Source organism: Grampus griseus (assembly GCF_964374135.1).
Source record: "Grampus griseus genome assembly, chromosome: X".
In the NCBI taxonomy this organism is placed as follows: Eukaryota; Metazoa; Chordata; class Mammalia; order Artiodactyla; family Delphinidae; genus Grampus; species Grampus griseus.
Window position 1 is genome coordinate 98,869,167 of NC_138999.1, and position 24,461 is coordinate 98,893,627.

A 24,461-nucleotide genomic window follows, 5' to 3' on the forward strand; every position below is an offset into this window, starting at 1 on the left:
TCAACTTTCATTATAAAATATTAACTATAAGTACTAAGATATTTTTATACCTCTTTTCACATTCCACAGTTTGTTTTGGCTTGTTTCTTGTGACGGAAGTTGAATGATTAAGAATCCTAGAAGTAAATCAACACATTAATTCCATAGTATATTAAAGAGAATAGTGTATATACATGATATAAAAGATGTCCATAAATAACTGCATCTGGTCCATGAAGATCTTTGCTAGAAAACAATATTTAAATGTTATTTAGATCAGATGCTCATAAGCGCACTGGCTATTATGAAGAAATGAAGTTCACCAACTCTTCCATGCGTCTTCTCTTATAAACCCTTTCTCAAGGCTTGGATATCTTCAAGCCATGCTATTTCCCTGTGCATATCTAACTTTTGGCTGAGACAGAAGATAAAGAGATGCAGATTGTTTAGGTACCATCACAACTGATTTAGTTTTCCCAGGATAGCAAATGACAGGATCATGCTGATGTAATATCATTTTGCCTAATGTCAATAAAACTTAATTCAAAATGCAAAGCCAGTGCTAAAGTTCAATTCTTTAAAAAAAACTCCACAAGTTTATTAAACTTTTAATAACCAAATGAAACAGTATTCGAAGAAAACCAAAAAAAAAAAGAAAAATAAAGAATGATAAACCACTGTATGAGAGAACTATTTGTCCATAATTTTATGTAAGTCTAAGTGTTAATCTCAAAGTCAAAAGTAATGAATTATTAACTATCTTTCTTTAATATAAGTAACATATTTAAGAGTTCTTAATATTTACCCATTTACTATAGATATAAATGTTATCTTAATTTTCAATTTTAAGTTTAGTTTTATAAGGAGTAGAATATCTGCCTTTTATTCAAAATAATATCATCAGATGTCAACTATCAAAAGAATACACAGGAGAAAAGAAATTCCAAATTAAAGCTACATATTAACTATTAAAACACATAAGAAATAAATATAAGTGGGTAATTCCAGAAAGATGGTTAACATAAAGAAACCAATTTCCATTACCCCAGTTTCCTCACTAGCTTAGATCTAGTAGAGCCTCACCAGGAAGAAGTCCCAGTGAGGGGCAAAGGTCAACTATCACAAGCAAAGCAGCGTAGCTTTGCACCAAACAGTTTCGAGATTACTGACACCTTTGTGTGGGCAGGCACTAAAATTGTACTGAATCCCCAAATGCAGAAGAATTTAGATAATAAATTATCTAAGATTATGAGGAAAAATTACATCATTAAAGAGTGATTTTTAAAAAAGGAAGTAAATCCTAAGAGTTCTCTTCACAAGGAAAAAATTTTTTTCTATTTCTTTAGTTCTGTATCTATATGAGATGATGGATGTTCACTAAACTGCTTGTGATAATCACTTCATGATGTATGTAAGTCAAATCATTATACCAAACACCTTAAATTTATACAACGCTGTATGTCAACTGTATCTCAATAAAACTGAAAGAGAAAAAAATCTTAATTTAAAAAGGAGATATAGCAGTGTGAAATATCCGGGGGGGCAATGTCAGAATTATTCCCTGGGAAGGGGAGGTCAAACTACAGTGCCCTTCACTGCAGTAAATTCTGAATTCTCCCCATACCATACTCACTAGTGTTGTGATTATTTATGTGTATAAGTCATATTGGAGCAGAAAGAAAAAAAGTTGAGATCTACTTACCTATAAAATATATTTTATGTACTTGAAAATTCTCCTATGAAAAATTTTGTGTATAATTGATATTTAATATTTTACTCTGTGATACTCAAAGTTAAAATAAGTGTCTGTTTTATCTAAATACCTCTTCTAGATTATTAAGACACTTCCCCAATCCAGGTACCAGTACTGAGTTTTAAGTAAAAGACTATATAATTCTATATAATTCAGCTGCATCAACCTGGCCCCTTAATACTTAAGGCGTCCACAAACTCTAGATACCTTGATGCACGTCCTGCTGCTCTGGTCCTCTGGAAGAGTTTTTCACTGAATGATGCTCTATAACATAAAGGTCTCCGTCTGTATTCACATTTCACATACATCAACCAAACCAAAAGATGGAAGAAGTAAGATGTTTTGGGAGAGGATAGGGAAGTCATTAGTAAAGCAAGCAGAAAAGAAAAAATGGATAGATTTTAAGGGTTGAGAGAACTACCTGATTAGTTATAACAAGCTAGAGATTAACATGATGCTCCTCAAATTAGAGTTCACGTGATCAGAAAAAAAAAAATCACATGAAAAGGTAATGTACATAATTTCTATAATTCTAAACCAAAATAATAAACTGCTCAAAATCTGATTTTGCTTTCCATGATCCTTAATTAATTATACTTCAATATAGCTTTTCATAATTACTTTTTTAAATTTAGCTATATCACATAGCACTCAGAAGCACATGTTTGTACAGTAAGTAAAAATTCTCAGGACACACCTAAAAGCTAATAAAATAATTATTAAAAGTAAAGACGTAATAGAAAATACTATAGAATAAGTTAGAAGGAATGAACATGCAATGGGAACCAGTCAACTGAAGCTATTCATTGCTTGCATGTATTATAATCCTTTCTTTAGGATGATAATCAAACAAATTTTAAGAAGCCAGTTAAACATCTACTTAATCAGCCATGTAATAAGAAAATCAGTATAAGAAGAGCAGTAGCCACTTCTCTAATGTTAACATACATAAGTAGAGTTGGTGGAAATTTGAAGAATTGGCTAAGTAATTTACAGAGCAACATTATTTTAAAATAATGATTTTTTAAGACAATAGTTTTTTATTTAGCTTCCCAAATTATAGTGAAGATAAAATTATGATTTGTGGAGATAAAATAATGATTTGTGGAACAGCTATTTTAATATAGACAAAGTCATTGATTCAGGGGGACTTCAATACACTCAAATACCAGTAGAAATAATCCAATAGTTTGACAAAGGGGATAAAGATTAGCTTTTAAAAATTTAACAATAAACTGTCAATACAAAGTAGTTTAATCTATGCATCTCAGACAAAGAAGGGGCAGTCTTCTAAATAACTAGGCTTCAGACTTTGAACACTTATGAGTTATCTACTTGATGGTTTATTTGGTGATCCTTTTCCCCACCCTTTTTGATTATTAATTCTGTGTGATATCTTCTTGTTACTTTCCTAGGACAGTTTCATCCACCGAGTACTAGTATAAACCTTCTTTAAGAATCACAGATATTTTAAAAAACAGTGCAAACTAAACAAGTGGCAAAGCTGCTCTAAGAAAATCATCACTAAACTCAACATAAGCAATTTTTAAATTGCCTCTAATTTTGGAGTACACGCATGGCTTCTTTTAGCTGAGAGTTAACACTGCATTTACCTTTGACTAGTAGCTAGCTAAAGAGCAGTTAAATAGTAAGCATACAGTCAAAGTAGGAGTCTTAAGTGGTACTTCCTGATATACAAAGATAATCTTACCCCAGATAAACTATTTTAAATCAAGACTAACAATAAACAAACAAAAACATTACAATGATTATGTTAAAACTTAAAAAAATTTTACAACTCCTGGTTGACTTGCAATTTTAAATAGCATTTCAGATTCTTCATTAATAAAGTTGGAATCTAAAACAATACAGTGTGAAAGGGAAAAACTACAACCAGAGAAGGTATACAAACTCACATCCTCTAAGGCATATATTCTTATACAAGATTACTTTTGACTTTTTGGACTCACTCAAATTTTAGTATTGTAACAGTAAACAAAAAATTTTAATTATCTACATCTAAGACATATAAGCAATAGCAACATATTTTAGAAGGAAGGATGAGATCATTTAATGGAGAAAACACTAGATTCAGCATAAAAAAATTCTGGGATCTAATTTAAATTGTCTACAGATTACAAATTTTAAAAGTAAAATGTACTCCTTACTTTATGAACAGATATTATAAAATTTTAATGCCTTCAAAAATTAGACATACTTATAACATTAATGTCACTGCATATTAATATTTAATCCAAAAAGCTCTTATATTTGTATGCACTAACATCTGAAAAGGAGGATGAAGTAGAGAAACAGTTCAGAGAGAGAGGAATTAATTTTGTATAAATCTCAAAAAATAACAGAAACTATGTAGAGAGAACAAATTAACTAAATTAATGGTTCCTATTAGCTTTAAATTTGTTGATCTCATTTTCAAGCAATTATTTAACCAGTAACAGTATTACTGAGTACCTACTGTGTACAGTGCTAGGCACTGTTTTGTTCTGATTACAAAACTATCACAAAAACAAGACCTATGAAACATCATTTGATGTTGTATCTAGGCTAGAAAGAATAATTTGTCAGAGGGATAGATGAAAAACTAATACAACAATAGGAGAAAATTGAAAATATAGAAATGTTATATGTGGCAATGTTAAAATCTAAAATTATGCACTCAAATGCTATTCTTAACAGAATGAGAGAAATGGATATTGTTGTGGGTTCTTATAAAATCAGTATTCTCTGTCCATAATGATAAATGCAATTTTTTCACCTGCCAGGTAGAGGAGGTAGAAACTCAACTATTTTTTAAGCTACACAGAGCAGGTGGTGGCTTGCTTCATCAAACCTCTTAAACCAATGGGGAGATCAATACTTTAATTATACTGAAGGGGGAAAACACACACAACCTCATAAGTAGCCAATTTTTAAAAAGCCCAGTTAAAAATGAATCATAGGAAAAGATTAGAAGATAAGATTCACAGAAAAGGGTGACAGAAAGTTATGGCAGAAGAAAAATGTCAATTGAGAGTGAGGATACATTAGACATAGATATAGAAGGGATAAAGATGAGTGATATTTTCTAGTATGGTTTTCAATTCTATAAATGCAGTAGCAGTGCAAAAAAAAGATACTGAGTGATTATTTTTTAAAAATAGTGGCCCCTAAAACCACACATCTGTCATTGAATAAGTTTTAATAGTAATTATTTTTCAAAGCATCTTTGAAATGCCAGTATACTTTTTTAAGCTTCCCAAAACATGGTCATGTGATCCATAAACATTTATTGCTTTGAATAAGTAAAATGCTTAGTAGTTATCCATGTTAAGTGCACCAAAATTATTCTTTTAATTTTCTCAAAAGAAAAAAATCTCAGATCTGCTTTATTATTTCAAAACTATAAATTCAGTACTCTCAGTACATGAAGATGGCAATAAAGCTGACCCTCAGCAGCACATAGAACTTTTTCTGTATTAAAAATGGACCTGCACTGATTTTACACTCATTAACACAATGTCCTCCTCATTGCCAATAACACGCATTTGGAGAAAGCCCAGCCAGAGGGAGAAATGCTCCTTGACCAAGAAACAGACTAAAGTGAACCTGTGACTCTCAAATCGTCACACTGATTTAATCAACGATTATATAATTCAGTTCAATTTTAAGGAGTTTACACATATCCCAAGTAACTCAAAATCTGATAAAAAGCACACTATATACTTGTGACACGTACTTGGAAAAAAATACTCATAACATATTTAATGCTACTGTGAGCTAAGGTGAATATCAACAATTATTATTATTTAGCACCAGGAATAAAAAAGAGATATCAAAGCAATAATTAAATATAATGACTAGATGAGTATAAAGTATTCTGTTAATTGTATATGTAACTTTCTATTTCTCTCCTAAGAATTTCCTATTGTCTTTTAGTAGTTAGTCCCTTGAAATAGATCTTAAGATGGTCCTATTATTTACTGTTTATTTGATAATCTTTAAATACTCAGATTTAATGATTATAAAAGTTGCCCACTTAAATTTCATTATTGAAAAAGATACCTGTTCTTCTGCTCTTGCTGCAATAACTGAGCAGCTATTTTCCTCAAATCCGTTACTTCTTTCAAACCATCATCTTCTTCCTCGGCAAGTAATTGCTCTTTCCCAAGTCTGAAAGGTGACACAAACATGGTTATCCAAAAAGTAAGGCAGATGATATTTTATGCCAGCTTCCAAATGTAGAAACCATTTTTTATTTTTAATAGCATGTGAAAGCCAAAGCCCTATAACGTCCTTGTATTTAAAATGTTAAAATAAGAAATAAAGAATATTTAAGGAATATAAAAACATATCTATCCTCTCAATAGGCAACGTGGCATACTGGTTATATTAATATAATTAATGGCTAAAAGGTAAACTGCACCACCATTTTGTAATTTCTGAAATGTGTAATGGCCATAGTAATTTAACAATGCATATTCTCCATCTTGAGTGTAATAAGGACCACAGAGCTCTATTTGGCCTATCTTTAGAGATAGAAAATGTTATGAAAATCTCTCATTTTATCAAGCCACTCTACTCTTATCAGTTTATTCATTTTGATTTTCAAAATCTCTATGTAAGATGTTTAAGTAGTAGAAATGCAAAATAGATTGACAGACTGGCAATTTGCCAAAAAACACTCATTAAAATATATAGTTTTATCATTCAAACAGAACAAAGAAATTTTAAAATTGTCCTCCAAAGTCTAGTAATTTTACCCCAAAGGTATTTCATTTAAAAAATGGTACCAAGCCTAAGACTCTGTATCTTTACCATATCTTGCATGCCACTGGAGACTCAAGTATAGGCAACTGTCCTCATGAGATAAGGTGAGAAAGTAAGAGATGAATGAAATATAGAGTACAAGACAAAGCACTGTATCTCCCTATGGGGTACCAGAGATGATTAATTAATGACTGTTAAAAAGTTACCAATGAGGTCATTTGGGGGAAGCACAATGCAGAGAAAAGAGAAAAACTTGGGGATCAGAGAGAGAGAGCTAGGTTCACACCCGAGGTTCTAGTGGACACTAGCTAAGTAGTTCTAGACAAGAAACTTCAGTCTCCGAGCTTCACCTTCCTCATCTGTAAAAATGTGGACAATATCGACCCCCCAGGATTTAGTGAAGATTAAGAAACATGGCAAAGCACATAGCACAGATCCTGGTATATGGTAGGTATTCAACAAATGCTCCTTCCTTCCTGCAGCTATGAAGTAACTTGAAGGAGTGACTGAAAAATGTGGTAGGTCATATTCCATCATTTCATAAGATAAATGATACAGAAAAGATCCAAAGTACAATTATTTTAATAAAATAGAGAAGTAAATACCCTTAAAATTACCATAACCAGTCTGATGAAACAGAAAGTGTATTAGACCAAGAGTCAGAACACCTGAGTTCCAGACATTTGAAACTCCAAGCCTCAGTATCCTTATTGGTTAAATTATGCCAATACCATCTGTTTTAAAGAGTTGTTAGATAGCTCAAATGAGGCAATGTATGGGAAGGTACAGTATTCTTCAGTAATAATAATGGGTGATATTATAATTACACTTATAGGGGAAAACAGAGTATATACTACACTCAACTTATATGTTCAGTATAATTCTCAGTTTAATTGAGGAATGCAGACAGATGAAATATTCACAAATTAACTATCTGAACTTAACAGGTAAATGAACAAAAAAAAATATTCGTTCAAGTAGAAATATCTAAAGAATATTTCAAGTATTAGTAAGTAACATTTCAATTTGAGAATTAGTGTGTGCTTACGTTTTTTCATCTCCCAATTCTTCATTTTTCTGAGATTTTTCAGGGCCTTTTTCTTTTCCCTTATATAAAAGAAAGTTATCATTTTAAAATGTATTGTTCGCTTTTGTGAGATTAAAGAGAACATGTTATTAATACTTGTTCAAAGTTTTCTTTACCTTAAGGAAAGTGACAAATGATCCAATAGGTGCATCTCCCTGTTCAGGAACTGCTACATCATCTGTGTTGGGGTCAGTAAAATCATACACCTCCGGGTCTAAGTATAGATTAATATTTATTAGAAAATATGAATAGTAAACAGTATTCTCTGACACTGCAGTGCTTAGAAAAAAGTACATTTTCCCAATAAAAGAGTTGGCCAAAGATACTATAATTTTTTAAAGGCCATTTTAAATAAAATATTCATTTTTAATAAGAGCTATGTACATGATATAAAAATAGCAGACACCATATGAATTACCTTTCTGAGAATCAGGTTTACTTCCTACTGAGTGACTGTCATTTCTTGATGTCTGCTCTCTATTTGATTCTGAGACTTGAGAATGAAGGCTGATTGTGTCGTCATCTGATGGCTGAACAGAATAAGCAAAAAGTAAAAATGAGGCGTTTTAAACAAATGATAAGGATTAAGTTGCTTTAATATCACATCTTAAGTATAGAACATCTGATTTAAATCTCCAGTTTTCAAACCAAAAATTAATGAGGTTTACTGTTCTGCTTTTTAAAACGTGCATGTCTTTTTTTCATTTGAAGTCATAAAATGCATGATGATCATATTTTTAAGCAAAAGAAATCAAGTGTGTGCAAGTGTCTATTTCAAAGCTCTAATAAAATTTTAAAATAAAACAGTTCAGCAATAGAGAAGACTCACTTCCGTTGTAGACAATCGTTTCTCTCCGTTATCACTTCCAATTCCAGAGTCAGGGCCATGATTTTTATTTGGATAAAAATCTTCCATACTATGGAAATACAAATTCTAAGGGCAGTTAGGGTTTTCTTCTTAAATAGATAATACATAATTGACCTAAAATTTCCCTAGATAATACAGTCTTACACATTTTTGATATGTAGGATCCTTAAAGACATGAGGAGAAAAATATCAGATCATACAAAACACTTTATTCATGTCCCTCATGTAATATTTTTCTTTCATGTGCTCTGTTGTAAAAACTTAACAATAGCTTATTATTTCTCCTGAGAGATTCAGAAAAGCACAGCCCTGCTAGAAAATCATCTTGATAAAGACCTATTTTTATCAGTTTGACAAATTTCACCACAGAATGCTGAAATGTTTTTTAACTTTAATTCATAGAGTTTTTTCTTCATTATCTTTAAAAATATATTTTAGATTTGTAAATAAGGCCCATTTAGTAATTAACAAAAGAGAAAAAAGGCAAAAAAAAGGCTGTGACTCATTGAATAAGCAACTGTTTTGGTGTGAGGATAGAGCTGTCCTTGCAAATTTCTGAATTACAGTATGCCACCCAGGTTGCAAAATATTTTTCACTTTAATTTGCAAATTTACTATACACTCTACACTGACCACTGATTATGTGCCAAGAATTGGGCTAGGTGCTTTAAAGGTAATACCTTATACATTCCTTGTGAAAACTCTAGCAGGTTAGTGGTGCTTTTTCATTTTATGGAAGAGGAAAGTGAGGCCAGGAGGGGTTGAAAAAATTGCCCAATGACACGCAACTTGCAAATGGCAGTCTAAATTTGTTCCCAAGATTATCTAACACTAAAGTCCCTAATCTTAATCACTATGCTATACTCCCTCCCCAAATACTCATTTTATACTTTTCAAAAGTATATCAACAAACTTAGGGAAGCAATTACCAAGTGTCAAGGCACTATGCTGAACACCTGAGATGAGATGAATTTTAAAATGTTTGGCTTCAACGGGCTCTCAGCCCAGAGGGGAAGGGAGTATGTTTATATGTTTTGAAGAATATGACAAAGGTAAATATAAAGTGCTGTGAGAAAAGAGAGATTAACTAATTCTCCTTGGTAAGGTTAGGAAAGGCCTCATCCAAGAAAGTGGCATTTGAGATGAATCTTGAAGGATGAAAAGAGGCAACAATTGCTAGCATTTGTTAAGTGTCTACATTGTGTTAGATACTATGCCAGGTACACATATTTTATTTATAATCCTTACATTATACAATTTACACATTATTTCTTTTTACAAATGAAGATAATACAGCTTATAAAAGTTAACTTCCCAAGGGGAAAAATTATGACATTTACTGAATATTATCCATTGAACTAGTTGCCAAGCACACATTTAATTCTCACAACAAGCTTATGAAGTGTGTATTGCTAACATTTTAAATAAAGAAACAGGCTCAGAGAGATTAAATAATTTACACAGCCCACAGAGGAATTAAGAGAGAGGTTAAACCATGATTAGAACTGAAATCCATCTGACTGCACTGCACAATAATACATCCATGTACTATACTAAAATACATTGGTGTATTCGTAATAGACGATAATGATAATAATAAGCTATTTGTTGAGGAATTATTATGGATAAGACATTGTGTTAAGTACTCTACATACATTATTTCATTTAATCCTGACAGCATCCATATGGTTATTTCCCTTTTCATATATAATAAAGCTGAGAACCAGAGATATCATGACACAAGGACATACAGTTATTAAGGGTCGGAGAAGAGCTTCACAGGCATATTATGTCTGACTCCAAAAGCTGATGATAAGTATAGCTACTGTAATGCCTATGTAAAATAAAGAGTTTACAAAATAGTCAAGGCACAGAAAGTAGTAAGAACCATATAGCCAAGAACATGAGTGTGAAACTCAAAGTACGAGAACTGTGAGTGAGAGATAAGCACACTCAAAAGCCAACTCATAAATAAACTCTATTGACCTGCACTGTCCAATACAGTAGCCACCAGTCATATATGGCTATTGAGCATCTGAAATGTGACTAGTCCAAATTGAGACATGCTATAAATGTAAAATACATACTAGATTTCAAAGATTCAAAAGGAAGAAAAAGAATGTGAAATAACTTACTAATTTTTTACATTTAATTATAAGTTGAAATGACATGATATATTGGGTTAAGTAACATACATTATTAAAATTAATTTCACCTGCTTATTACTTTTAAGTGGGCTACAAGAAAATTTAAAATTACTTACGTGGCTCACATTGCCTTTCTATTGGACGGCACTGCTAGAGAACATCTCCAAAATATATCTCAATTCTGTCCACTCCTTTTAATCTCTACTGCAATAACCCTATTCAAGACCCCTTGATCTCTTGGCAGTACCACAACAACCTAACTAGTCCCTGTACTTCTACTCTTGTATACTTCCAATGTATTCTCTCTGTAAGAGCCAAAATAGTTTTTTTTTAACATAATTCAGATCATGTTATTCTCCTGTTTATAACTGTCCAATGACTTCCCACTGTACTTTAAATAAAATTCAAACTCCTTACCACAGCCTCCAAAGCCCCCACATGACTTCAGCCCTGACTACCTCTCCAAAATCAACTTGTACCACAATGCTTGCCTCCTTTCAGCTTTTTAACACAGCAACTTTCTTCCTAACTTAACGCCTTTGCACATGGCATTATTTCTGCCTGAAATGCTCTTCCCCCCACTCTTGCCACAGCTAGCTTGCTTTTCTCCTTCCACGTCTTGACTTAAAACCTCACCTTCTCAGAGACATTCCCTGACCACACTCCTGAAACCTGTTCCTTTCTTTCAAAGCAGTCACCACAATTTGAAATTATATGTGTGTGTGTGTGTTCTTGCTTTATTTACCGACTGACATCCTCCACTAGAATGTGAGCTTCATGAGAGCCAAGGCCAATGTGTATATAATTAAATAAAACATACCCTGAACCTGCCGGTAGGCATTCAACTGATATTTTTATTTATTTATTTATTTATTTATTTATTTATTTATTTATTTTTGCGGTACGCGGGCTTCTCACTGTTATGGCCTCTCCCGTTGCAGAGCACAGGCTCCGGACACGCAGGCTCAAACGGCTATGGCTCACGGGCCCAGCCGCTCCGCGGCATGTGGGATCTTCCCGGACCGGGGCACGAACCTGTGTCCCCTGCATCGGCAGGCGGACTCTCAACCACTGCACCACCAGGGAAGCCCCAACTGATATTTTTAAAATAAATAAATGACTAATACAATGAATGCTGTTACTAAAGTAATTTTTAAATAAATATAAAGCATACTAATAGAGATTAGTATATGAATTAATTCTAATTTTTATAGAATTGTTTGGTCTACTATCTTTTATAATATTAAACAAAATAATCTTTGCGAACTAAATTTAATGTTCTGATATTTAATTCTACTGAGGCAACAAAAATATTCAAGAAAAAGTCCTATTTGTGAATTCAAGAACTTGCACTGTTAACAACAATATACTCTCATCCAACTCCAAATTATTTTCCATGCTACTAGACGGAATTATGTTTTCATAAAATTGTTCAGACCAATCTACATCTCGAAAGGATGAATTAAAAACAAAATATCAAATCTAATATTTCAAAATCTCATGAGTAGAAAAACACCAATATCATAGAGAACATCAATGGTAACTCAACTTTGATCCAGACATAAAGAATATGAAGGTGAAAGGTATCCCGAAATGTCTTGCTCTTCCACTAACCTCAGTTCAAAGTCAAATTCTACTTGTTATTTGAAACGTACAACAGAGTGATCACAGGAGTAAATTGACAGTTGTCAAGTGCTGAGAAATTAGTGTTTCTGTACTATAATGTCAAATCTTTACATTTTACTACTAAAAGCTTTAATAATAAATTTTTGAGAAAATTCCAAATGTATTCTAGTATACCAAAAGTTCATTCTATGATGGTGATATTTCACTTCAGCCAATTATTTAACACTGGGCCAATCAGTCTAAGTATATTCAGTATACCTGAGATTAATAAATATCTTTTATATAGAAAGAAGACACAATCATCATGAAATGAGACTGTCAGAATATTACATTACCTGTCTGTGAGAGGTTGGGAGGGCATTCTTTTACTCAATGATGGAAGATCCAGAGAATCTGGTTTCTTATCCATTCTGCAACATGCTTGGATATTTAAGTATTTAAATATGTGTACTTTACCTTTTAAACATATCTGTCAGTAAATAATAAAGATTTAATTATATAGGTCCAAATATAAATGTCATCTACCAATTTATTGATAAATTTTAATAATCTCAAATTATTCGGAGACATAACAATCATGAGAGATACTTTGCATATTTAAATAATTTGTACTTCTGACACTAGGTGAAAAAAATCTGACAACACTGATACCAACTAAAATTCTATTGCGGTCTCTGTTCTTATTAGAAAAAATAAGTTAATTTTTCTGTATTTCACTGGGTTTTTTGTTAAAAGCACAATGTACAAACCACTAAACAATATAAAATTTATAATTCATGAAAGTTGCCTTTATTCGAAAAAAATGAAAAGAAATATATTCATTGTAGTGGTGAGAACAGAAAATAATAATCCATGTAATTCTTTAAAGTAATCTCATCAGAATCACTAAGTCATTTGGGCTAAACACTGGAAGAAAGCTAATCAAAAGAATGTAAATATAGGAAAAATGAATTTGTTGAAAGGTGTGACGGTAGGCCAGTTAGAATAAAATAAAGCTTTAAATGGTCAATTCAACTAAGACAATATCCTGAAAAGTTATTTTCATTGGTGATAAAGAAAAGGAATAATGAAGGGAAAAATACTATGTGAAAGAAAATATTCTATATAAAAAAGATAGACAATGCACAGTAGGGAAACAGTAAGTCAGCTTTACAAAGGTTAACTACAGTCACCATAAGTGTTATCGAATAAATATTTCTCAAAAATTAGAATAAAAAATGTTTTGTTTTATGGGCACACATAACCTAGCAACACACAAAACAATGAACAAAGAAAACAGTAAGAAAAGTACATTAAAATGTAATTATCATTCCACGTAGAAAGGATAAACCTAATAGATACCAGATCTGACCTGACCACTGAAAAACTTCATTTAAGAGGAAAATTTAAAACATCTGAGCTATTAGAATATAAATACACTACCAATTAAAATGTATCCTATTATCTGTCCAAATTATTTTTAAAAATTATCTATTTCCAAATTAAATGATGGCAAATTACTTTCTTTTGTAAATTTAATTTATATCATAATAATTCATGTACATAGTTTTAAAAATCAAAGTGAATTACAAAACTGATAACAAAAACTTAATCCCCCATTCCACCCCTTTCAATCTCTAAGACCCAGTCCTCACATTCAACTCTTTCAGTTGGTTTCTGCTTTTTACCTTCATATTTATAAATAACATGGGTCTAATGCTATTTTTTTATTTTTCAATTATATATTTTATTTATTGAGGTCTTACTAAGGAAGATGAGGACTTAGATTCCTTATGTTACCACTACCACTGAGGCATGAGATAGATGGGCTCCTGGCTGAGCAGCTGGAGCCTGTCCCCTGTGGACAGATATCCCAAGATAAAGATAATGGCAGGAGCAAGGAGGAGCTGAGTCCTGCTTGGATGAAAGATAAAGAGACCATGTATTTCTCATTCTTGAGGTCAAGGAGACCTCCCCAACTACACATGCGCAGAAAGGTTCCTCAGAGGTCAGAGAAGGGAGGGGGCGCCAGACCATAATATGTTTGGTTAACTTCCCAGAAATCCTTGCACTGGAATCCATCTGGCTGAAAGAGGCATGCGCACACAGGAGAGGACCCTGAGTTAAACCAAATATGGACTCAGAGCCAGGCAAAGTGAGATGATTGGCCAGAGGAAACCCGGAAGAACTGCCCTATATAAGTGATTTGAATCACCTCTCTGGTGCCCTCCTGCTCATTAAGGAGGACGCCCACACCCTTTCTCTCCAGGTGTGTATCTCAGCTTTGCTTCTGTCTTAACAGTTTCTCTGTGTGCTCTCCCACTTGTGCTGTGTCTCTAAACTTTGTACCTGTTTTTACAGTTTTTGCCTCCTTGAAACATTCTTGCTTTCAAACGTGGCAAGAGCCAGGGAAACTTTGTTTCTAGCCTCTAGCCCCTTGTGGTCTAGTGGCTAGGATTCCTGGTTTTCACCCAGTCTACCCAGGTTCAATTCCTGGGCAGGGAATTAAGATCTCACTTCAAGCCATCGCTCACTGCTGTCTCCACAAGATCACCACCACTATCACATATCATCAAACCACCTTCCTCCCATCCCCAATCCCTACCAACTCATATAAACATACTTCCTCCCTCTTCAGAAGCATAACATAGTGGTTAGAGCATGGATTCTGGAGTCAGACTACCTTGGTCTGAAACCAGGCTCCACCATATGCTAGCCGTGTGACCTTGGACAAGTCACTAAACATCTATGCCTCTGTTTCCTCCTATATAAAATGAGGTATAATGACAGTACCTGTTTTATAGGGTTGCTATAAGAAATGAATTAATGCATGTAAAGCATTTTCAACAGTGCCTGGAGCATGGTAAGTGCCATATAAATCTCTGCTATTATTATAACTATGTCACAATTTTTCATTAAATCAAAATCCAGTATGTACAATATTATGACCAAGAAAATATTCACAGATGAGCTACACAGGTTAGTTAGATTACACTTCCTTTCTCCTGTAAGTTTTTTTTTCCCTAAAATGACTACTTGTCCCATTTTTTTCCTCTGCATAATTTTCTGTATGCCTATTACTAATTCATTCCTGACTCTGACAGAACTGTAAAACATCGCTCCATATTGACAAACACATCAAGTCAGGTATCAATTTCTTTCTTCTTTTTCTATTTTCTTTTTGGAGACAACCCCCCTATTCCAAACTGACTTGTTGCTCTCTAGGTCTATGCATACCTGTTTATCTTGGACATGAATTCTTTCTTAATTTACTCCCTCATTTTGATATAGTATATCCTCTGCTAGCTTCCTAGTAAAGGGTGCAGGAGAGCTAAAATTTCTGAGATCTTTCATGTTTGAAACTTTTTTCTATCTTACATTTAACTGATAGTTTGACTTTATAAAGTTGGAGATATTTCCTCAGTCTTTGAAGGCATCATTCTAACATCTTCTAGCTTCCCATGCTGCTGCTGAGAAGTCATTCTGATTACCACCGCTATGAATGTGACCCATTTTGTTTCAATGGAAGCCTTTCAGTGTTTTTGGTCTTTCATGTTAGAAATTATTTCTGCAATATCTAGTGATCCATTGCTGTCTGTTCATTTTCAAAGTGAAACAATAAGAAGCCAAATGGAAGCTCTATGTATGAGGGAGAAGTTTATCAACGGTGAGCCTCACTGTCTAGATTTCAGACAGTGACTGCACACTTCTTCAGGGGCCTGCCAACGATCAGTATATCTATAGGTCTTTTCTCCTAGTTCAGTCAGTTTACCAAGAGAGAAATCCACCAACTCTGCCTGATATATATAAGAGAGGCTGCAAGTATTCTGGGAGCCAAGCAAGAGACATCTACTGGAGAGTCCCAGCATTCAGTATGTAAGCATTCACTGTTTCCAGTATGGGGTCTCACCCCTACTCACAGCTGTACCTGGAGCCCCTGACTCTGGTTGAGTCTCTCTATAGCTGTGCTGTCCAATACAGTAGTCACTAGCCACATGTGGCTATTTAAATTTAAATTTAATCTAAATAAAACTAAAAATGTAATTCTTCAGTCACACTATGTACTCTCAAGTGCTCATTAGCCACTTGTGGCTACCACACTGCAGGTTTAGAACATTTCCATCATCACAGAAAGTTCTAATAGACAGTGCTGCTCTAAAGAGTAAACTCCAGGCTTATATTGAGGCAAGGAACTATACTCATTTGGCTGCTGAGCTGAGGAGGAGAATCTGAGAGAATCCACCTACTCCTCAGCGTAGCTTCTGCTAGCTTAGCTTCTGCTAAGGCAAGGGAGGGGAAGTCATGTAGCTGTGGAGCTAAGGACAAGAATCAGAGTGTCAACCTAGACCTGTAGTATCAAATATGTTAACCACTAGTCATGTAAACCTATTTAACTTTCAATTAATCAAAATGAAATTAAATTGAAAATTTGGTTCCTTAGTCGCACTAGCCATATTTCAAGTACTCAATAGCAGGTGGCTATGGTATTAGACATCACATGTTATAGAACACTCCAATCATTCAGAAAGTTTACTGGATATCAAAGCCTTAGATATTCTACAGCCCTTCATGTTTTCAGTCTTTCATACCTATATTTGTAGTTACATGATTCCTTCAATAATCACAAAAGAAACAGTCAAGCCATTCCCAGGTTTAACACAGTAAAATTAACTTGCTTCTTGTTGCCTTCTCCCACAGCAGACACAGTTTCAGCTTTCCCCATCCTGCTAGGACAGCTACTACCAGGACCCCAGCCAGCCTAAAAAGGCACCTCCTTTGCAATGAGTGGAATGCACCTTTGTAGGAAGAAAAAGGCAACCTGTCTTCTGGATGTATACAAACCCAGTGCCAGGGCATGTAGCTTAGAAATAGAGTGCAGGCTGGCATTTCACTACCATGTGCCTCCTCAGCCAGATACTCTTGTGCCGTGTAAGTAGAGATCCTAGTTACCACTATTTCACTTATTTTCCATTTTCCAACATTCTGTTGCCATCTCTCCCCTGCTGTCCTCTTCTGTCTCGTTCTTTGTCCTCGTGGGTTTACAGCTTAGTGGATTCCTATGCTATCATTTTAGTGGATTCCATGTGGATTTAATTCTCAAACTAAAAGTATGAATTAAAACTTTTCCACTTGTATATTTTTCTTTCTGTTATGATTCCACCTATCAGTGCTAAAAATGTATTCCAATCAATCACACAACAAATCTCAAGTAGATATATACCTGAGTAGGACAGAGGTAGAGACTCCATAGTCTATCCTTTTAAAATAACATAGACAACCAGAATTATCAGTTCACAAGCAGAAAGTTGATATCTGGGTGATCCAAATCCTAATCTCTAGAAAGTACGCTAAACCTCCTGCCAAAGTGAAAAAGTCACTTCTCAGAAAAACTCTTTGAGACAATACCTCAAAAACAAATTGACTCTTAATTCTTATGCTTTTTGATTTACCAGTAACAGATATAATTCTTAATAAAAATAGAAGAAACAAGTATCATTTTTTAAAATTACAAACCTGCGCTGGTGGTACTTGCAATGGATTGTTATCCAAAATTATTACTTGTAAATGATGCAGCTTCCTGTAACAAACTGGAATTTCGGTCACTTTATTACAAGAGAAATCCAGCTTGACTAAGGGAAGATCTCCTAATTCTGTTCAGGAATAAAAAATAATTAAATTAAATTCTACATAGGTACTCTCTTATTCACGTGAGTAAGAACAGTGAGCATCTTACCATCTGGCAATACATGAAGATTATTTCTTCTTATATTTAGCTCTCTAAGTGATTGTAATTTTCCCATTTGTTGGGGAAGAACCTGAATCTCATTGCAGCTAATATCCTAAGGAAAACAAGAAAATAAAATTATAACAAACTAACAGAGAAATAGAGATGTATTTCAACTTTTAAATTAAAGTACATGGCTAATAGCTAGTAAAAGTTACCTCTAATGTCATTTCTCTAAACATTGATTATCAGGCAGATTTCCATTTATATTACATCGAGAAATCAACTCAGCACAGTTAACATACATTTTTCTGTGCAAAAATGTAAGGTTACAACTTAGTACTACATAAGTCAGTCTTTTGAAAATCTCAACTAAAGACCACTCTTACCAACTAAAAACAGAAGTAAGGATGATCCAGGTGCTCTTCATTCATAGGTAAAAATGAAAGACAACTATCAATCATTGTGATAATTTGTCAATTATAGTAGTTGTTTTGAGATACTTGGTTGGGCAGAAGCTGAGAAAGTCAAGGATTTACAGATGTGAGCTGAAGAACCAAAGACCATGGTCAGAATCGATTTAACTAAACCTATTTCTCAAAGGGATACAAAACATGAGGGATTACAAGCTCAAAATTTTGTGGCTCACGTCATAACCAAAAGGCATTCTAGGAGATCTAATCAGGAATGTCTCAGGGTTAGGTTAAAATGCAAACCCCAATTTAAAGGTAAACAATACCACCTTTCCATAATATGAGGATAAAGGCACAGCTTAAATTATTTACCTGTGGTCCCTCTCCCTCCCCTTTCTTACTATCACATCAAAAAAAAAAGGGAAGAAAAATCTGCAACAAGATCTCAGGCAGCAGTCATTCCAGACACACTGCAAATGAAATTCATGTTGTACTGCAACTGCCCCCAATTTCCAACTTTCTGGAACTGACATTAGCTTGGAGGGAGAGGAGTGGCACATACATATATTGTTTTATCAAAAGTAAAAAAGGCAGGAGGGTAAATTCAAAAGAAGATAAAGAAGAATATTAAATAATATCTAATCATCTAACCCACAGATGATTTAAAAAATGTATCCTACATAATTCTTTCCAACTATATCTAAGGCATCTTCATTCAACAACAAATATTTATCAAATACAAACTATTTGTTAGGCACTGTTGTAGGTGCTGGGGACACATCAATGAATAAAACAAACAAAAATTCCTGCCTTCGCAGCTCCTTATGGAACTTGCATTCTAACAAGGGGAGTAGATTATACAATATGCTAGAAGGTGATAAGTGCTATGGAAGAAAAAAACAGAGCAGGGTAAAGGAAAATGGCAGTACTAGTAATAGTGGGGAGGGATATTAGCAATTTAGACTGTTTCATAAAGAAGCTGATATTTGAGCAATATTATCAGAGGTGAGAGTATGAGCCATGCCAATACATAAGAAAGGAATATTCCAGACAGAAGGAACAATAAATGTAAAGGCTCTTAGGCAAAGCATGTGTGACATGTACTAAGAACAGCAAGGAATCCCATGTAGCTAGCGGGAAGTGGGCAAGGGGAAGGCTAGGATGGAGGGAGGGGTAAGACTTCGGCTTTTACTCAGAGACATGGGCAGGTACCAGAAACTTTTAAACAGAGGTATGACATGATCTCACTTATGTTTTGACAGGATCACCTTAGCTGTTGTGTTGAAGATAGGCTATTGTCCAAATGATGGATAATAAAATTTTGGGAAAATGCCCATTAAAGCAAATACTATGGCTTCCTCCCGAAGGTGCCTAATACTGAAGATTTCCATACAAAAAAATCCATAAGAATTTGATAGGTAGCTGCCACTTCCCAGAAGAAATAAACCCAGGGACAGGATACTGACCCACTCACCAATGGGTACTCTACAAAATACTCTGCTGGGGATTGAAGGCCTGAGAGTATTTCCTAGATCTAATGACAGAACTTCACTATAGCTGGCTACCACGCTCTTATGGAATAGTGTCCTGGGAAAACATTCCAATGACAGGTAATACCCACAAATTCACTGTGTGATTTAAAACTGTCAATTAGCCAGCCTAATGCAACCTACCCACCATTACTAATTTTGAGAGTTTAAAGCACAATAATTTTATAGTGCCTACTAAAATAATGGTTAATATTTTTTCACATTCTATTTAAATAAAAATACTACACTAAATCTAAAAATCCTAAATATTTTTGAAATTTCATTTATCCACAAACTATCTCATGTAATACAATTTAGAACATAGGGTCAAAAACTGAATGAAAAAGAAATTACAGAGCCACAAAATCTTAAAGTAGAATATATATATAAAATCTTTAAAAACGTTAACAGTGTGCAGGGCAAAGAAAGTAATGGGTCCCTTGTAATATGAATTTGTTAGACCACAAGTTAGATCACATCTTCTGTTCATTTGTGAGTGTAACATTAAAAGAGACCTTAATAAAAGGGAGCATTATCAGTATAGACATAGCTAAAGATAAAAAGTAATAAAGAATAGAAATATAGAAAATATGAAAAGGAATAAAATAAAGATGTTTAAGCTACAGAAAAACAGGTCTTAGAGTTTGGTAAAATGGAGAGCAGACATACAACAGATTACAAATATCCGAAGGGAAGAAAAGTTGTCATTATCTATATACTTCTTCACATGGTAGCCCCAGGACCAATGGATAAAAGTGATAGGGGCATGTATCTTAGTTCAAAATAAGAAAGATAACAAAGTTCTGCAAAAGAGAATTAAGGCTGCCTCAGATACACACACGCGAAGATTTGTCCACCATTGAAAATATACAACTAGATGTGTCAGGGATTCCTGTGTTAGGAAGTGGTTATATCTGATCACTTATAAGATCTCTTACAATATTAAAATTCTGTGGTTCTACAACATAATAAGTTCAAGGAAGTTTCTTTGCATTACAATTGCACATGTAGGTATTCTCTAATGAATAAAAAAGAAAAGACATTCCTGAAATTTCTCTTCCTTACATTCTATTTGCACATTAATTTCCCATTATAAAACTGTATATAAATTCGTCAAGAAAACTTTTGGCCCTCCACACATTAAAAAGTTATATTTATGAACACTTTTTAAAAGAATCTATGTATTGGGAAAGCATTACTCAAGATAAAACAGAAAATAAAAATAAACAGCATGGTATATTGTATGAGGTAGAAGTAACAGAAAAATGTGAAAACAGCTCAGTGCTTTGAAGATTTGATTATGTTTCTCTCAGAGTTCAATGTCCTTTAATACCTACAATGGTACGTTCAAAGTAATTACTTTAAATTATTCCTATGTTTCTATAATCAATTATATCAATTTCTATAATCAATTATATAAATGTCCTCTTTCCATTTATCTTGGTTCCATTTATCTTGGTGTCATAAAATCACACAAGGATATAGGAGAGGAAGGTCATTTTATTAATTCTACTGTTTGTAGGCACTGTACTCTCCTCTCTCTGACGCTTTCATAGAAGCCCTGTAAAACCTTAAAAAAAAATCCACCTTATCTCTTCCTGGTCTAAGACCTTTACTGTCCACAAGATGGATAGACAAATGCTTATTTGTTTGAAAGCATTTAAGACTTGTAATCAAGCCTTCTAACCTCACTAGGACTGAGGAACAACCAGGCTTTTATTGTAGCTGTGAGCTAAAATCAGACATAAGCAATGGTATCTCAAAATTTCACTAAAGTGAACTTAGGCATATATCAAGTTATTTTTTTTAATTACAGTGAAATTCCATAAAGGAATTAATCTTCAGAAATATAAAGGTATGTATTATGCATATTATATACAATCGATGCAACTATTTTACTCACCAATTCCATTAAATCTTTTAACTTCCCGATTTCTTCTGGAATGGATACCAGTTTATTATTACTGAGGACCAAAACTTTAAGGGGAAGATCAAATAGGTATTTTGGCAATGTTGATAAAAGATTTCGACTGAAAAGAATAAGAAAGTCTCATTATGAGAAATATGTCTGAAACTTGACATGTTATGTTGAAAAAGAACAGATCACCTCAAAAGTAAATTTTCACTAAATAGTAACTATCATTAAATGAGTGCTTACTTTGTAACAGGCTAAAATCTTTACATGCACTATCTCACTTAATCCTCATAGTAACCCCACAAGACTATTATCTCCATTATACAAGTAAAAATAAAGGTTAAAATTGCTTAAGTGACTTGCCCAGGCACAACAGACTGCAAAGCCTGTGCTGTTACCTATGATATTGTCCTACACACCACCAGCCCTCAAAACCTAGAATTATTCTTCTGAGCTAGAAATTGCTAAAACCTTGCTCTCTGGCATAATTTCACTATATTCAATACCTCTACACCCCTAGGGAAAGGCTCCAAGGATAAATTTGCATGTGCTGTGTTCAAATTTATGAAAGAATGAATAGAATTATATCTTTAAAAACATGTAGTAACCCTAACCCATTCGCTTTTGTTATGGGTTTATGGTAGAACAGTCTACTAGCACCTTTACCTCAGCTCAAAGTTGATACAACATTCCTGTCTCTGTGCATACATTTAAATATAAGGACAACTAACATTTATTGAGTGCTTACTATGCGGCAGGCCATGTTCAGAGCACCTCAGATGAATTAACTTGACTAACCCTCAAAACAACCTACTTTAGGAAGACAGACACTATCATGATGCCCATTTTACAGATGAAGAAAAAGTCTAAAAGAGATTAAGTAAACTGCTCAAAGTCACAGAGCTGGTAAGTGGAAGAGTCAGGATTCAAATCCAGGCAATTTGGCTCTGGGTCCCTTACCCTCAAACTAATTTTGGTCAAATTTACATGCCAATGCAGACTGACCCAAACAATTCCTGCTGTAGACTGTTTGTGTCCTCCCCATTCAAAACTATAATGTTGAAACCTAATACCCAATGTGATGGTATTTGGAGGTGGGACCTTAGGGAGGTGGATCAGTGGCCTTAAAAAGAGATCCCAGAGAGCTCCCTTGCTCTTTACGCCATGTGAGGACTCAGCTAGAAGCCAGCCATCTATATGAACCAGGAAGCAAGTCTTCTCCAGACACGAATCTGCTGGCACTTTGAACTTGAACTTCCCAGCCCCCAGAACTGTGAAAAATAAATTTCTGTTGTTTATAAGCCACCCAGTCTATGGTATTCTGTTACAGCACCACGAGAACAGACTAAGACAATCCTACTACCAAAATATATAAAGTGCATCATTGTATTTACATACTACCAAGCATTCATTAGCAATTTGCTATTATTTTTCCTGCTTTTCAAAGTGATATTTATAGACTTGTACCTAGCATTTTGTGTAACATGGAGGCAACAAAAGCCCAATGTTACCCCATTGGGGGGACTTCAAGAACTTTCACCTCATTTTATGCCCGCAGAGGATGTCCAGAAACACTAGACTAGCTTCAATCACATGGCACAGACTTTAATAAAAAAGGATAATGCCCCAAGACCAGCAATCCTAGCCGGACTGGTGGAATGTCAAATATGCCAGGTGCTTGTCACAACCCTTGCACTTTAAGGATCAAGTAGGATGCTTGGGAAAGTGGTCTGTCTAGAGCACACAGGAATCTTCCTGAGGATTCCACTGAAAAGGAGAGTAGAATCCAGGAAGAAAGAAAGAGCTAAAAAATTATCTTACAAGTTTCTCAAGATCTTCTCACCAAAATAAAAACTAAACAGGAAAAAGAATGGCACATACAAACTCATTCTAATCTCTCTCACACCAAGAAAGTTTAAAAATTGGCTTCTTTTCTTCCCTTAAGAAGCAGGTTTATCGAGTTAGCAGTCAGCTTTCCATTTCTTTATACACAGCTAATAAGTCATCAATCTTCACTTTTTTGCCACACGTTTTAGAGATAGTCAAAGGAAGTCAGTCACTAGAACAAATGTTATTTTAATACAGTGTATTCAAAAATTTCTCCGACTGTAAACAAAAACCAGGAGTCAACTTTCAGAGATCAAAACAGGAAAGAATCACAGAAAGTTTTAGCAGAACTATTCTAAGATCTACCATACATGTTAATATAGAAATGCAATTCAATTTTGACAAATCACTTTTTCCATAAAAGAACAAAATAAAAAAAAGACAAAAAACTTAAAAATACCTCACTTTCCTCAAACCTTTCCCAAGCGAGGCCAAGGAGATTATGTACCCAATTAGAGAAAGGAACAACCCAAATGACCAACCTCTATGAAAGGAAATTCCTCTCACACATTTTAAGGTGTAAAATGGTTTCAGTTAAAGTATTATATTCAGTTATAGTATGTACTGACAGGTTACACCACTGGGGGAGACATAAATAATATATCACAGAGAGAAAGAAATGCTATTATTTATGTATATTAATTATATTTACTATTTCCCTATATGAGAATTTAGACAAGTAACTTTGTTAAGGAAGTGGGAAGAAATTATTCCTTATAACTAGAAACATAAAAGAAAAATAAGAAAAAGATTCTAAAGTTAAGTCACAATATACCAGTTTCCATT

General features: G+C 34.0%; 1 protein-coding gene across 6 annotated transcripts in view; it reads right to left on the minus strand.

The window, feature by feature from the left end:
- Nucleotides 1-24,461, minus strand: part of LRCH2 (leucine rich repeats and calponin homology domain containing 2) — a gene marked incomplete at both ends in the record, with an annotated part of 91,726 nt that overhangs the window by 33,463 nt on the left and 33,802 nt on the right. For 2 of the 6 annotated variants that reach the window (XM_082681530.1, XM_082681532.1), the window contains 11 exons: nucleotides 51-116; nucleotides 1,940-2,017; nucleotides 5,795-5,902; nucleotides 7,548-7,606; nucleotides 7,703-7,800; nucleotides 8,005-8,116; nucleotides 8,416-8,503; nucleotides 12,563-12,696; nucleotides 17,721-17,857; nucleotides 17,941-18,046; nucleotides 21,777-21,903. In XM_082681530.1, coding sequence (XP_082537656.1) covers nucleotides 51-116; nucleotides 1,940-2,017; nucleotides 5,795-5,902; nucleotides 7,548-7,606; nucleotides 7,703-7,800; nucleotides 8,005-8,116; nucleotides 8,416-8,503; nucleotides 12,563-12,696; nucleotides 17,721-17,857; nucleotides 17,941-18,046; nucleotides 21,777-21,903 — 1,113 coding nt within the window. The remainder of the gene's footprint in view (nucleotides 1-50; nucleotides 117-1,939; nucleotides 2,018-5,794; nucleotides 5,903-7,547; nucleotides 7,607-7,702; nucleotides 7,801-8,004; nucleotides 8,117-8,415; nucleotides 8,504-12,562; nucleotides 12,697-17,720; nucleotides 17,858-17,940; nucleotides 18,047-21,776; nucleotides 21,904-24,461) is intronic. The other 4 variants (XM_082681534.1, XM_082681531.1, XM_082681535.1 and 1 more) reach the window with 2 other exon arrangements.